The 16,432-nt window shown below is 38.2% G+C and overlaps 1 protein-coding gene across 1 annotated transcript in view; it reads right to left on the bottom strand.

Moving 5' to 3' along the window:
* Positions 1-15,411: 15,411 nt before the first annotated feature.
* The window catches only part of LOC102993660 (melanoma-associated antigen B16-like), a 5,052-nt gene continuing 4,031 nt past the window's right edge, over positions 15,412-16,432 (bottom strand). The window contains 1 exon segment of the mRNA XM_028482915.1: positions 15,412-16,273. Within this exon segment, the coding sequence (XP_028338716.1) occupies positions 15,412-16,273 (862 nt within the window).

Here is a 16,432-nt window from a genome sequence, read left to right as displayed (position 1 = left end):
AAGGCCGCAACGGGGGGAGGCCCGCATACCACACACACAAAAAAAATACTATGAGGATAACAAACATTAAACAAGTCAATATTATTTGGCAAGGTATTGCACCAGCACAGTATCTTTGACAAGAAGGTAATGGAATAAAATTTGACATGTTATGTGCAGACAGGCAAATTTAGAAGGTGGCATTGCCATGGTGAAATTATGGTTTATCTTTGTTGAGAATATCTACAAATGGCAGGAAATAAAGAATAATATTACAAACAAGTTTAGCTGTAAAAAAAAAGTTGACAGTTAAAACGTGGATTTATATATAAAGGGGTTAACAGATACAAAATTGATAATTATTATCTTTACTGACGCCATTGATAGCATTCTTGTGAACTTAAAATGTGACTGTCCTCACAAGAATTCATTCATCACAGATTTTGCAGAAAAATAAGTACATGTAATAAGAGATAAATCTGTAGTTTCCCATCTGGAGATCAAGATCAAAGAACTCTCTGACCTTCTCTTTAGAGTCAGAACAAATCTCAGTCAATCTCTCTCTTTCTTCTCTCTTTTTTCCTCTCCCTTGTCAAATACTTTATTTTGACATAGGCCATGTAGTATATATTAGGTAAAATTTGTTCACAGCCAGAACTGTTGCAGTTACATTTTATAATAACAGTTTCAATAGACATGTCATTAAAATATATTTAATTATGTACTGAATAAAGAGCCCTGGGTGCGTTGGCTAGATGCCAGTGGATGTACCATGGACTGCATTACAAAATAAAATGATTAGGTAGCTCAGAATTCTTGTTCAGTGGACATTTTAAAATGTTATGGAATGACATTAAAATTGGTTCTTTCTGAACATTTCTCCATGGCCAAAAACCAAATATAGTTCCAATAACATAAAGTAAAAGGTGCAAAATCAGGTCTGTGGCCAACACTAGCTGTACTTCTTGCTCATTTTAGAGTAAAATTACCGAAGGTGATTTAGAGCACACAAATGGAGAGATTTTTAACAAATTCATCAGAATATTCAGTGGAGTACAGGTTAAAAAATTAAACCTATGATATATCTTCATGTAAATGGAATGGTTTCTGTTATTGAACTATGCCTCTAGGACTTAGGAGGTGCTGATGTGGGAATTAGTGCAAGGCCAGAACCTAAAGTAATTTTAACTCAAAATATGCACCACAGACTTCAGGCATAGAATCACTTGAGAATGCTTGTTAAAATGCAATTCTGAGGCTTTACCCAGGACGGTCTAAATTAGACATTCTGGGTTTATCACCTGGTAATCTCCTTTTTAACAAACTTACCATTGTGTTACTAATGTACGTTAAACCTTGAGAACCATTTTCCCCCCAGATGTGACAGTATTCTCATTCATTCTCATTCTCTTTCTTTCTCTCTCTCTCTCATGTGCTCTCTCTCTACCCCTCCCCCATTCTCTCTCTCTCTCCCTCTCCCTCTCTCTCTCTCAGCACTCCTTCCTTATCTTCAGTCAGTCACTAATGTTACACTGGTTTCACTGCTGATAATCTCCCTTAACCTGTGGTCATGTTCCAGATTTCATGGCAGAACAGGAAATTATTATCTTTTCTTTTACAATAATTGTAGGAGAAAGGGTTTTGATGTTCTTTTAAAATAAGGTGTACATTGGTACTCTTATTAAATGAACTGAGACCACATAGTACTGGAGAAGAAAAGTGGGTGCATATTCAATGTCAAATAACCTCAAAACATCAGGGGCTTTCAAAATCATTCATCTCAGTCTCTCCCTGTAGAAAATTAATTTTTAGAAAAGAATTTATGAACAGGCTAAGTCTGACTGGTGAAGAGAAGGAATAAATCACTGTGATTTTTTTTGTTTTCTTCGGACTAGAATATATTTTTGCTTAGAAACAGCCAGGATTAAAACTGTGTGCCAAGATATGATTGCTTAGAAGGACAGATTTTAATGATTGAAAACTCAGGAACTCTTGATCACATGTGCATTGTAAGGAAGAAAGCACTACCTACATTTAACAAACCTACTTTTGCTACATGATTCTCTCACTGTCTCTCACTTGCCTTAAACATGCAACAGTATAACTGCTTTAGATAAGCTTGTGGTTTGGCAGGCCAAGTGACACACTTTATGGCCCTATGCCTTCTAATTTTTGCCTCTAACTCTTCCTTCTGACAAAAAACCTTTCATTTTCCTTTTGAAGTACAGGGTATTTATCATCCATTCTTCTAGTATACTTTTAGTAGCTTCAATTTCAACATAATAAAATCTTCCATATGTGAGGAACTACGCAAGGTCCTCCAGAGTCTAGAAAAATGAGTAAGTTTGTCTCTGTCCCCAAACACCCCTATCAGAAAAATAAGAACCCAGGATGAAGTATTTACCTGGGAAATATAATACACAGAAAACACAATGACTGCTGAAAGTGCAGAAACAAGGAATTATAGGATTAAAGGAGAGCTGCCTGGATGTGGAAATATCTGGAAGGAGCCTCAGTGTCATCTTGACATGTGGGGATTACATGGAAATCATCTGAGGTAGAAAAATCAGTATAAACAAAGAGCAGGTGGTAAATGAAGTTGCATCACATTTAACTGGTAGCTTAGAATACAGATTGATTAAATCATTTCACAAATATGGGAAGCAGTGAGAGAGATTTTAAAGATCAGTTAAGACTACATTATGGAGACTGCTAAAGAGATTTTTTTCACTAACTCATTAGGAAGGTACAGGATCAGAGTCATATTAGAGGGTAACTAGTCCACTGGAAGTAAGAAGGAGCATTTGGATGGGGCTTGTAGCAATCAGCTCAACAACTATTACCTAAGTGAGCATACTGATAGAGGGCTCATGGTGGAACTAGAGACAGAAAAGAGAAAACAAATGTGGGCCTGGTTGTAAGTCCAGATCTATGGAACATCACCACTGTTGGAAGGCAGAATACGAAGGAGAGTCAACGATTTGCTTGAGCTATCTGGAGTAAGTCACTGGAAGGAGTGAAAGAAAGGAACTGACTTGGGGCTGAAGACGATGAGCTCCATTTGGACTATGTTGAATTGGAGCTACAGCCATGCAGCAACATTTTGAAAGGTGGGAATGAGGTTGAAGTTATTGGGATGGGTTTGGGAGTCATTTGATAAACACCAAGGAAAGATTCTAGGATGAATATAAAGAGTGAGAATGGAAAAGTTGGAGAGGATAATTCCATGAAGGAGCAAGAAAGAAAAGACAGAGTGGTAGAAGGAGAGAGGGAAGGGAAGAGTAGTCTCATAGGACACAAGAGATAATGTCAAAAAAGAAGAGTACAGGCTGAGGAAGGTGACTATTAAAAACAAAAACAGTTGCATCAAAAATCCTGATCTTAGATTTATTTTGAATAACACTTCAAATTGTAGAGACAGATTAAAAAAATAATAATATATGGTCTCCACTGTTTGCAATTCAGTCAGGGACTTAACTGTACACAGGAAACAGCTAAGTGGTCGCTCAGGGCTGTATATTTGTTAAGTCTCTAAAGCAAGTGGTAGAAATGATAAACACTGAAGAAATCTAAAGAATGGAGATGATCAATATGGATGAGAAAGATGAGAGGATGTCTCTTGAAGAGAAGGGTTGAGGAGTAGATCTAAAAAAAAAGAAAAGATAGTTTGGAATGTCAAAGAATAACTCATAGACCTACAGTTATTTTAAGCAAACTGTTTACTTCTAAATAAAGAAAACCAACTGTTAAAATATCAGCACTGAAAAGTCATGGGAGATGAATGAGCTGGAGACTGTGATAGAACCAGTGTTCCAGCTGGCAGCTGAACTGAGAGCCAATTGAAATATCTTAGTCCTGAGCCGTCTGTGGACTTGCCCAAGAGCACAAGGTACCAGGCAGTCAAACCCATTTTGGAGAAATTTCCTTTCCTAACTACAGACGGTTGCTGGGAACCATGTTAAGAAACAAATAAATAAGAAAAAACACTAAAAATCTAGTCTATGTTTGAAAATTCATAACATGTGGTGATTTGTTTTAACTGTGGCAAAAGTAAAAAATTTGTTCTGTTTAATAAAGAGACCTCTGCTCATGAGAGTAAGGGGCCTTTGTGGTTTTTTTTTCATTAGTTTCTACTTTATAACAAAGTGAATCAGCCATACATATACATATATCCCTATATCTCCTCCCTCTTGCGTATCCCTCCCACCCTCCCTATCCCACCCCTCCAGGTGGTCACAAAGCACTGAGCTTATCTCCCTGTGCTATATGGTTGCTTCCCACTAGCTATCTGTTTTACATTTGGTAGTATATATTAGTCCATACCACTCTCTCACTTCGTCCCAGCTAAACCTTCCCCCTTCCCGTGTCCTCAAGTCCATTCTCTAGGTCTGTGTCTTTATTCCAGTCCTGTCCCTAGGTTCTTCGTAACGTTTTTTTTTTTCTAGATTCCATATATATGTGTTATCATACAGTATTTGTTTTCCTCTTTCTGATTTACTTCAGTCTGTATGACAGATTCTAGGTCCACCCACCTCACTACAAATAACTCAATTTCAATTCTTTTTAGGCTGAGTAATAGTCCATTGTATATATGTGCCACATATTCTTGATCCATTCATCTGTCAATGGACACGTAGGTTGCTTCCATGTCCTGGCTATTGTAAATAGTGCTGCAATGAACATTGTGGTCCATGACTCTTTTTGAATTATGGTTTTCTCAGGGTATATGCCCAGTAGTGGGATTGCTGGGTCGTATGGTAGTGCTATTTTTAGTTTTTTAAGTAACCTCCATATTGTTCTCCATAGTGGCTGTATCAATTTACATTCCCACCAACAGTGCAACAGTGTTCCCTTTTCTGTACACCCTCTCCAGCATTTATTGTTTGTAGATTTTTTATGATGGCCATTCTGACTGGTGTGAGGTGATACCTCATTGTAGTTTTGATTTGCATTTTTCTAATGATTAGTGATGTTGAGCATCCTTTGATGTGTTTGTTGGCTATCTGTATATCTTCTTTGGAGAAATGTCTATTTAGGTCTTCTGCCCATTTTTGGATTGGGTTGTTTGTCTTTTGATATTGAGTTGCATGAGCTGCTTGTAAATTTTGGAGATTAATCCGTTATCAGTTGCTTCATTTGCAAATATTTTCTCCCATTCTGAGGGTTATCTTTTCATCTTGTTTATGGTTTCCTCTGCTGTGCAAAAGTTTTTAAGTTAAATTAGGTCCCATTAGTTTATTTTTGTTTTTATTTCCATTTCTCTAAGAAGTGGGTCAAAAAGGATCTTGCTGTGGTTTATGTCATAGAGTGTTCTGCCTATGTTTTCCTCCAAGAGTTTTATAGTGTCTGGCCTTACATTTAGAACTTTAATCCCTTTTGAGTTTATTTTTGTGTATGGTGTTATGGAGTGTTCTAATTACATTCTTTTACATATAGCTGTCCAGTTTTAGCAGCACCACTTATTGAAGAGGCTGTCTTTCCTCCACTGTATATTCTTGCCTCCTTTATCAAAAATAAGGTGATCATATGTGCGTGGGTTTATCTGTGGGCTTTCTATCCTTTTCCATTCATCTATATTTCTGTTTTTGTGTGAGTACCATACTGTCTTGATTACTGTAGCTTTGTAGTATAGTCTGAAGTCAGGGAGCCTGATTCCTCCAGCTCCCTTTTTCTTTCTCAAGATTGCTTTGGCTATTCGGGGTCTTCTGTGTTTCCATACAAATTCCTAGGTATTTTATTCTTTTTGTTGCAATAGTAAATGGGAGTGTTTCCTTAATTTCTCTTTCAGATTTTTCATCATTAGTGTATAGGAATGCAAGAGATTTCTGTGCATTAATTTTGTATCCTGTTACCCTACCCACTTCATTGATTAGCTCTAGTAGTTTTCTGGTAGCATCTTTAGGCTTCTCTATGTATAGTATTATGTCATCTGCAAACAGTGACAGCTTTTCTTCTTCTTTTCCAATTTGCAGTCCTTTTATTTCTTTTTTTCTGATTGCTGTGGCTAAAACTTCCAAAACTATGTTGAATAATAGTGGTGAAAGTGGGCAACATTGTCTTGTTCCTGATATTACTGGAAATGGTTTCAGTATTTCACCATTGAGAACGATGTTGGCTGTGGGTTTGTCATATATGGCCTTTATTATGTTGAGGTAAGTTCCCTCTATGCCTACTTTCTGGAGGGTTTTTATCATAAATAGGTGTTGAATTTTGTCAAAAGCTTTTTCTACATCTATTGAGATGATCATATGGTTTTTATCCTTCAATTTGTTAATATGGTGTATCACATTGATTGATTTGCATGTATCGAAGAATTCTTGCACTCCTGGGATAAGCCCTACTTGATCATGGTGTATCATCCTTTTAATGTGCTGTTGGATTCTGTTTGTTAGTATTTTGTTGGGGATTTTTGCATCTATGTTCATCAGTTATATTGTTCTGTAGTTTTCTTTCTTTGTGACATCTCTGTTGATGAGCTTCACGGGCTATCAGTGGGTAAAGTGATTCCTCTCAGCATATATCCTCATCACTTTCTCACTTCCCAGATTTCCTCCTCAGTGTCCCAGTTACCATCCTTAAGGTTATAAACAGGATAGTTGAGCAGCCAGCCTTGGGCATGTACTTGTCTTTACTCAGTTTCCCATCAAAGGTGAGGTCCATTTTGCTGACAAGGGTATGAAAGTGCTTGGTGGAGTCAATCTCCTCCAAGTCAATGAAAAACCAGCTCCATCTACTCAGAAAACCTGATTATAGGGAAGCGGTCCTCATTCTTTTTGTTGAAATTCATCAGCATGTATGCCTCCATGATGGGCTTTTTCATTTTATACTTCAACTATAGAAATGACACTAAGAAAACCACTTTCTTAATTACAGGGTCGCTGTACAAGCACTCATTGTGAGGAAAGCTTATGAAGTGCTTGTCTTCCTTTCCTGGCTCTGTTGTCACCTTTATCGGTTATTGTGCATGATACAGCTGTAGCAGTAGTGATGGTGGATGGGACTCTCCAAGATCCCTGGAGAGTGCTAGATGTCCTTAAAACAGGCAAGTCTGGGGAATACCGTTGAAAATAAGTGAGAAGTAGGAGTAGGACTCTTCTCCAGCTGCAAAGGAGAGTCAAAACCTCCCAGATCCTACATCTCACCTCAGATGTACGTAGCCACAGCAGCCTACAGCCTCTCCAACCTAACAATAGGGGCAGGTCTTTGCTCCCCATTACTCAAGTTCTGGAGCATGTAGTCCATTCAGATCTCTACCATGGTGATCTCTGTCTGTACTTGGAGTTCTGGCTCATTGATTATAAGCTCTGTGGATAATATTACCTTCCCTGTATGAGCTGAGAATTTTGCCCAACCCTTACACAGATGGGTCAGGGTCCCAAGCACAGTAGAGAAGATGCAACACAAGGCAGGAGCCCTAAGATCAAGGGTGGGCTGTCAGAGAAAAAACACTTTGATCTGTTGCTTCCCTTTTATCCTGTAGAATTACTATCTTAAAGACCTTCTTTCTTAAAGATATATTTACTACATGGAAAATTCTGATACACAGGATTTTGTGAGCCCATAAATTTATGACATTATCTAACACTGCATTGTCTAGTGTAGTGACTTTTTAAATTACCATTATTCATAATAAGTATATAAATATATATAATAAAAATACCTAGTCTTACTATATATGATTCTTTCTGATAGTCTCTGTCCTATTTCTAGTCTTTATATTCTACTCCATAATAATAATAAAAGGTCAGTTCTCACCCATTAAAGAGACTTCAGGTGGTTATGGTAGCCTCTGGAGTCATACTGCCTCGAGAAATTCAAATTTTATACTTCCTGATATGATGCTATTGATACTTGATGGCAGCTGTGGTTTCTGGTGCCACCTCAGATTCCTGCAGTGAAACAACAGAAATCCATTGTACTAAGACACGCTTGGAATAGCTAAAGGGGAACTTTAAAATGTTCGCTCCAGGGCTTCCCTGGTGGCGCAGTGGTTGAGAATCCGCCTGCTGATGCAGGGGACACAGGTTCGTGCCCCGGTCTGGGAAGATCCCACATGCCGTGGAGCGGCTGGGCCCGTGAGCCATGGCCGCTGAGCCTGTGCATCCGGAGCCCGTGCTCCGCAAGGGGAGAGGCCACAACAGTGAGAGGCCCATGTACCACAAAAAAAAATGTTCGCTCCAAACTATCTTGTCATTTGTCTTGTATTGTAGACTTCAGTCTCAACACAACATCATGGCATGCCCCTCCTCTTCAGTGCAAAAAGTACTTATACTTGACTTTAATCCATCAAATCAAATATCTCTGTATTAGACTTAATGAACCTTGAAATATTTTTTCTCTGTGAACAGCACTGGTAAGAAAAGGAAATTACAATATACAGACTTGGAGAAAATATTTGTAAATCACATATCTGAAAAAGGGCTTCTTCCCTAAATAAAAAAGAACTCTCTAAATCCAACAGTAATAAACAGTCTAATTAGAAAACTGGCATAAGACCTAAACACATGCTTTACCAAAGAGGACATGTGGATACAGATAAGCAGATGAAAACCTGAAAACACATTAAACATTATTATCCTTTAAGGAAATGTAAATTTAAACCACTGAGATAACACTACATATCTATGAGAATGGCTTTAAAAGTACTAAAATACCCTGTCCTGGTGAGGATGTGGAGGAACTGGATCTCTCATACATTGATTGTGGGACTGTGAAATAGTCCAGGTTCTCTGGAAAACCATTCAGAAGTTTATAATAAAGTTAACTTTTACTTATGTTTGAACAGGTACCTACTGCACATTTTCATGGAGAAACAAAAATTTATACTCACACACAAAAAATCTGCATCTTTATGTTTATAGAAGCTTAATTTGTAATAGCCAAAAACTGGAAGCAAACCAAATTCCCTTTTATTAGGAATAGATAAGACCGTGATCCATACCATGGAATACTATGCCACAACAAGAAAGAAGAGACAAGTGTACATGTTACAACTGGGATCAATCTCAAGGCTATAACGATGAGTGAAGAAAAGCCAATCTTAAAGGTAAACCTTATCTACTCTTATTTTCTTTATATAAAATTCTCAAAAGGACAAAATTATGTAGGTATATGTGTTTCAGGTTTGCTTCAGTCTTTCAATCCTAATTTATTTTAATGCATTTGAAACGTTGGTTTGCTCTTTTGAGACATTAGCATGCTTCAATTATTTAGATATTACTTATGACTTATACAACCTATACTTGTGGTGAAGATGGAGTAACTGTGACTGGATTTATCAACTTGCCTGAAACAACTGAAAAAACAGATAAAATATATGAGAACAATAATCAATATATTGGACACCATTCCATAAAAGACAGTGATGGCTGAGAGATGGAAAACAAAGGATGTGAGCCTGTAATTTCCCCAGTTTACTGCCTGGACCCAGGTGGAACCTGGGTTCTCTGTGAGTTGATGAGATGGAGCTAAGAGTCTGGGGAGGATAACTCAGATAGGGTTCCTAAGAGAGAGTACTGGGGAGAAGAGAGCTGCACAGAGAAAGAACTGTGGAGCCCACATAGGGCTGGGAGTACTTCCTGTCAGAGTGATAAACCATATGATTCATGGGGCATCAGTGAGAGTACTAAGAATTGTTTTGTCTCAGTAGTGTGGTGAGTTAAGCCATAGTTAATTCTTCTCTGGTCCCAACTAACAAAGATTGCAAGCACGAACGCATAGGATTATTTTGTTTCTAAGTAACTTCATAGCATTACAGAACATATCTTGAGTATACTGATGTACTGAAATTTAAAGTAAATGTATTTCACTGAATAACCAAAGCCATATTGAAAAATAAGAACAATGCTGGACGTATCACACTGCCCTGTTTCAAACTGTACTACAAAACTACAGTCATCTAAACAGTATGGCATTGCACAAAAACAGACACATAGATCAATGGAACAAAATAGAGAGCCCAGAAATAAATCCGCACTTATATGCTCAATTAATCTATGACAAAGGAAGCAAAAGCATAAAATGGAGAAAATACAGCATCTTCAATAAATGGTGTTGGGAAAACTGGACAGCTACATGCAAAAGGATGAACCTGGATCACTTCCTCATACCATACACAAAAGCAAAATAAAAATGGATCAAAGACTTAAACATAAGACCTGAAACCATAAAACTCCTAGAAGGAAACAGCATGCTCTTTGACTTCAGTCTTACCAATATTTTTTAGGATCTGTTTCCTCAGGTAAGGGGAAAAAAAGCAAAAATAAACAAAAACAAAAAACAAACAGAAACAACGAAATGGGACTATATCAAACTAAAAAGCTTTTGCATAGGTAAGGAAACCATCAACAAAATGAAAAGGCAACCTACTGAATGGTAGAAGATATTTGCAAATGATATATCTGATAAGGAGTTAGTATCTAAAATATACAAAGAACTCATATAGCTCAACATCCAAAAAACAAATAACCCAATTAAAAAATGGGCAGTGGACCCAAATAGACATTTTTCCAAAGAAGACCTACAAATGACTAACAGGTATATGAAAAGATGCTCAATATCCCTATTCATCAGAGAAATGCAACTCAAAACCACAATGAGAAACCACCTCCCACCTGTCAGAATGTCTATCATCAAAAAGACAACAAATAACAAATGTTGCTGAGTATGTGGAAAAAAGGAAAACTTCATCCACTGTTGCTGGAATTGTAAATTGGTAGAGCCACTATGGAAAACAGTATGGAGGTTCCTCAAAAAATTGAAAACAGAACTACTGTATGATCCAACAATTTCACTTCTGGTTATTTACCTGAAGAAAACAAAAACAATAATTCTAAAAGATACATGCACCCCAATGTTTATTGCAGCATTATCTACAATAGCCTAGATATGGGAGCAACCTAAGTGCTCATCAATTGATAAGTGGATAAAAACGAAGCCATTAAAAAAATGAAATCTTGCCATTTAGGACAACATGGATGGATCTAGAGGGTATTATGCTAAGTGAAATAGTGAGACAGAGAAAGACAAATGTGTGTGTGTATGGAAACACAAAAGACACTGAATAGCCAAAGCAATCTTGAGAAAGAAAAACAGAGCTGGAGTAATCAGTCTCCCTGACTCCAGACTATACTACAGATTATACAGACTACACTTATATGCGTAATCCAAAAAAGAAAAATAGATTCATAGATACAGAGAACAAAAGGGTGGTTGCCAAAGTGGAGGGTGGTGGGGAGTTGGGCAAAATAAGTGAAGAAGATTAAGAGATACAAACTCCTAATTATAAAATAAGTAAGCCATGGTGATGATACAAACTCCTAATTATAAAATAAGTAAGCCATAGTGATGTAATATACAGCATAAAGAATATGCTCAACACTACTATAGTAATTTTTTATGGGAACAGATGGTTACTAGACTTACTGTGGTGATCATTTTGTAATGCATGTGAAGGGTGAATCACTATGTAGTTCACCTGAAACTAATATATTACATCAACTATATTTCAATAAAATTTTTTTTAAGTTGTATTTTTATAGGAAAGTGTGAATAAGGTAAAATTGTAATTTCACAACCTCTGGCATTAAATCAAATATTACCAGGCTTGGAGAGAAGGAAGAATATAATACCAATATTAGGAGAAAATTAATCAATCAAAACTGACCTGGAAATTATACAGATGATAGAATAAGTAGACAAGGACAACAAAGCAGTTATTATGACAGCATTATCATTTGTTCAGTTGAATTTTGCCCTGTTTGCTCCACTGGAAGCAGGTACAGCTTTCAGAGGAGGACTGAAGAGCTGGCCAGCAGGTCTGGTTCCAGTTTGGACAAGAGGGTGCACTGGAGAAGACCCAGGGGAAGGGCACTGTGTTGCAGAGAGAGCACGAGCTGATAAAAATGCCAGTCCCTAAGCAGAGTCAGCTCTTAAGGAACTCTGGGGCTGGGGTAGAAGACCCTAGGTAAATGAAGCCCACAGACAATCCCCAATTGTTTCTTGTTTCAACCTTTTTCCTTTAAACCTGCTTTAAGTTTCTGGCTATTACAACTTTCTTTCTATATCCTGAGAGGCATTAAGGAGTAGTGAGAAGAGAGGTGAGAGACAGAAGGTCTGACTCAGGCTGGGAAGAGTGGAGCAGAGTGGGCTCTAGATGAATTCAGAGAAGAGGTCTAGTGGCAGCTCTGTCACAGACTGGACATGTGAAATCAGATAAAATCACAAGCTCTTTGAGCCTGAAGATCCCATATGTGAATTTGGTTTTATAAATCCTGTTTTCTAAGAGTTCTATAATGTGTATGAAGTATATATATAAAGCACATGGTACAGTGCCTGGCATAACATAGGGCTTTGATGAATGAGAGTTATTGCTGTGACTATGTTGATTGCAAATCCTACCCCTCACCTGTGTGTGTGTGTGTGTGTGTGTGTGTGTGTGTGTGAGTGTGTGTGTGTGTGTGTGTGTGTGTGTGTATGAGTACGTGTTTTCTAAATCTAGGCTTTCTCAGAATCCATAAAGTGCTATAGGACATGGTATATCAAATCAGACAAAAATGCTTCTCAGCAAGTAAAACATTGTAAAAATTTCCTTGCAGAGTTTATGTTCTTTAATTTGGGTGTGGGAATGTCTTCCCAGCTGGATGTAATTCAAATTTCCTAGAATTTGTGTCAAGGATGAACCCCTTCCCTCCCTCCCAGCCGCCATTTGTAGGGGTTCATAATACATTAGTCCTTCCTTCTCTGTGTTAATTACCTTCCAAGACCACAGTGGATGACTGAAACCACAGATGAAACCTATATATACTATGTTTCTTCACATTCATGAGTATGATAAAGTTTAATTCATAAACTAGACACAATAAGAGAATATACAAAATGCCAGTATCACTAGTCTTGCACTTTGGGCCATTATTAAGTAAAATAAGGGTTATTTGAACACGAGTGCTGTGAAACCTCAATAGTCGACGTGATAACAGAGAGACTACTAACTGACTAACAGGAGCCATATACTGAACAAAGGGAATCATGTCCCAGGTGGAATGGAGCAGGACAGAATGAGATTTAATCATGGTACTCAGAAATGCATGGAATTGAAATTTTGTGAATCATGTATTTCTGAAATTTTGCATTTAATATTTTAACATTTCGGACCACAGTTGACTGTGGGTAAGTGAAACATCAAAAAGCACTACCAGGATAAGGGGGTACTACCATATGTCACCTCCAAAGTTCCACTTTGGCATATTGGTTATTTTTAATTGAAGGTACCTGAGAAACAGTCAGTTCAAGAAGTACACTCTGACCCTCCATTGTCCCCCCGAAAGCAGGAGTAAAATCTCTGATGTGAAAGGCACCCTCCCTGTACCAGGAGGGTAGAAGACATCCATATCAGCAGAGACAGAGAACTTAGAGCCAAGAAGACTGTATAAACAAACATTGTTACTTCTTGGCCACTTACTACCGCTAGTCCAAACACCTTTGTCATGTCAATTCTTCACAACTTTATTGCCTAAAAGCTTCCTGCTCTAGTCACTTCTTGGAGTCTCATATCTTTGTGGAGCTCCCATAGATACATACATAAATTTGTTTTTCCCCTGCCTTTTATTACAAGGAAGTCTCAGCCAAGAACTTAGAAGGGTAGAGGGAAAATTATTTTTCCTCCCCTTCACCTTCCATGCAACCCTTCCCCCACTTTTACATTCATTTCAACCCCACCAAAAATTTAGCTCTCACTTATCGTTTGCCAAACTACACTGAAGACAGCTTGATTAAATTCTCCTTTGAATGTAGTGAATGCTGGCTCTCCTAGGCAATGGCCAATTGTCAGCCCAGTGGCTTCTGGGTGTCTAATCTTAAGGGAGTATCATCTATATTTCTCAGAAACTCCTTAGAGGTGACACATACAAAAAAAATTTAAAAAAACAGTTTGTGCATGAGTTCAGACGCATTGGGACGAGAATGCAGGTCACATCCCATTCCTGTTCCAGGTGAGAATTTCTCTCTAGTTTGCTTGGGATCCAAAAGTAACAGCTAACAGCAGTTTACCATCCCAGACATTTGGGTTTTAACACTGAGACACATCATCTGGGGATCTGGTCCCTGCTCACAATGCCATCAGTCTCATCTGGCTCCCCATTCAGTTTCATGTAAAATTATCACTGAAGGACTTGAAGTTTCTTTTTCCCCATCCCTTAATTTTATTTATTTATTCTTTATTTTAAAATTTCTTTCAGAATTATACTCTTCTATTATTTTTAAAATTTTTTAGGAAAATTGTATTTTTTTAATTAAAAACATTTGTATACAATTTTAAAGGTTACTTTCCATTTTCAGTTGTTATAAGATATTGGCTATATTCCCCATGTTGTACAATACTTCCTTGAGCCTATCTTACACCCAATAATTCGTGCCTCCCAATCCTCCACCCCATATTGCCTCCCCCCACCTTCCACTGGTAACTACTAGTTTGTTCTCTATATCTGTAAGTCTGCTTCTTAGTTTCCCTCTTAGTTTCCCTAAGTCCCAAACCACCACACTTAACTGCATTACCACTCTGACAGTCTCATAGGACTGTCCACTTCTACCTACTCACTCCTTCAGCTTACTAGTCTTTAAGAATTAGAAGATTCCATAATTGTCCTTAAAGGATTATTGGTTCCATATGTTAAAACTCTATTGGCAGGTCCTGAGTCATTAATCCTAGCAATCCCAGTACTAGTGCGGTGCTTTCCGAAGAGCAGCTGTTCAGTGAAGGTTTGGAGAATAAACAATCCAATACACATGAGGTCTAATTTATTAACATTTATTTCATATACATTCTTGAAAGAACTAAGCAAATTCATGTTCCTATCATTTAATTTTATAAAACAAGCATTAAAAAAGATAAGAAGGTCTTCCCTGGTGGCGCGGTGGTTGAGAGTCCGCCTGCCGATGCAGGGGGCGCGGGTTCGTGCCCCGGTCCAGGAGGATCCCACGTGCCAATAAAATTCAAGAAAAAATAAGAAAACTAAGATTTCAGTATCTCTTTTATTTATCTTTTGATTCCATCTATCTTAAAGCTCATTTCTTTCACATTTGCAAGGAAATGCCTATAGCAGTATCATGTTATCTTGTTCCAGATGACAAAGATGGATGGTTTCACAATTTATTTATAAAACAACAAAGCTCTTACAATTAAACCTCATTATAGAATTAAATGCATCACCAACATCATTCATAAACTTAAAGATTTTGAAGGTAATTAAATCTATACTAAAAGAAATATTTAAATAATACATATATCAAAAAAAGAATAAATTTTCAAGTTACACATACAAAATAGGAACACATAGGCATATATACTGTTCTCCTTTCAGCCCCACCTCAGACCTAAATTCTATCAACACTAATGGCCTCTTCCAACAATGCACGAAGAAACTATCTCTGACTACCCTAGGTGAGGAAGAAGCTGCTACTCTCGATACTAGAACTTGCCGTAGCCACAGAAGGAGAGGAGCCCTGGCTGAAATTCTGGCTTGAGCTTTCTCTTTTTTCATCTTGCAAAGCCTCCGCATACTGAGATGGGAAAGAACTTGGGTCAGTCCCATGAACCTTGGCCAGAAACTCCAGGACCTTCGCCTTGGTGGTTTCAGCGTGGGCTCTGGGGCCCCACAGGAACTCAAATTGTGCAGGATCAGTGTTGGCCACCTGCCGGTACTCCAGGTATTTTTCCTTCATGAAATCTTTGGTGATGAGCTCCCTGGGCTCCCCAAGGATGAAGTGCTTCCTCCCAGAATATAACCTGGTCACATTCAGAACTTCTCAGACTTCGTCTTCGGTAGCACGGTTGCCCTTTATGAAGATCACACCCAGGATAAGTATCAGGATGCCAGTCTTGAGCATGCCCACTTCACCGTGCAGCTTCCCATCATAGGTAAGGCCCAATTTGATGAGGAGGCAATAGTGGTGGTTGGTGGGATCCACTTCCTTCAGATCAAGGTGAAAGATCATCTCCAAGCACTCAGAGGCTCTCAGGAGGATCTCAGGGAAGTGGACTTGGCAATCTTTGATGACAATCTCCAACATATCTGCCTTTGTTATTGGCTCTTTCATTTGATACTTGAGCAGGAGGAAATTCACTAACAGAGCCACTTCCTTATCTAGAGCATCTATGGGCACATTCTTGGGGTCTAGCACAGCCTGTGAGATGCCTGGACTATGCTCTTCTTCTTGGATCATGGAGCCCTCATCTGATTTGCTGGATGAGGAGGCTGTGATGGCAGTGGAAGATGCATAGAAACTCTGAGGACCCTCAGGAGTGGGTCCTCAAACACTTGCAAATGAAGCAACTGACAAAGGATTAATCTCCAAAATTTACAAGCAGCTCATGCAGCTCAATATAAAAAAAAAAAAAAACAACCTGGGCTTCTCTGGTGGTGCAGTGGTTGGGAGTCCGCCTGCTGATGCAGGGGAC

Source organism: Physeter macrocephalus, chromosome 21 (assembly GCF_002837175.3).
Source record: "Physeter macrocephalus isolate SW-GA chromosome 21, ASM283717v5, whole genome shotgun sequence".
Taxonomy (NCBI): domain Eukaryota; kingdom Metazoa; phylum Chordata; class Mammalia; order Artiodactyla; family Physeteridae; genus Physeter; species Physeter macrocephalus.
The sequence above is the reverse complement of the archived record's forward strand: the minus strand, read 5'-3'. Positions and strand labels throughout refer to the sequence as shown.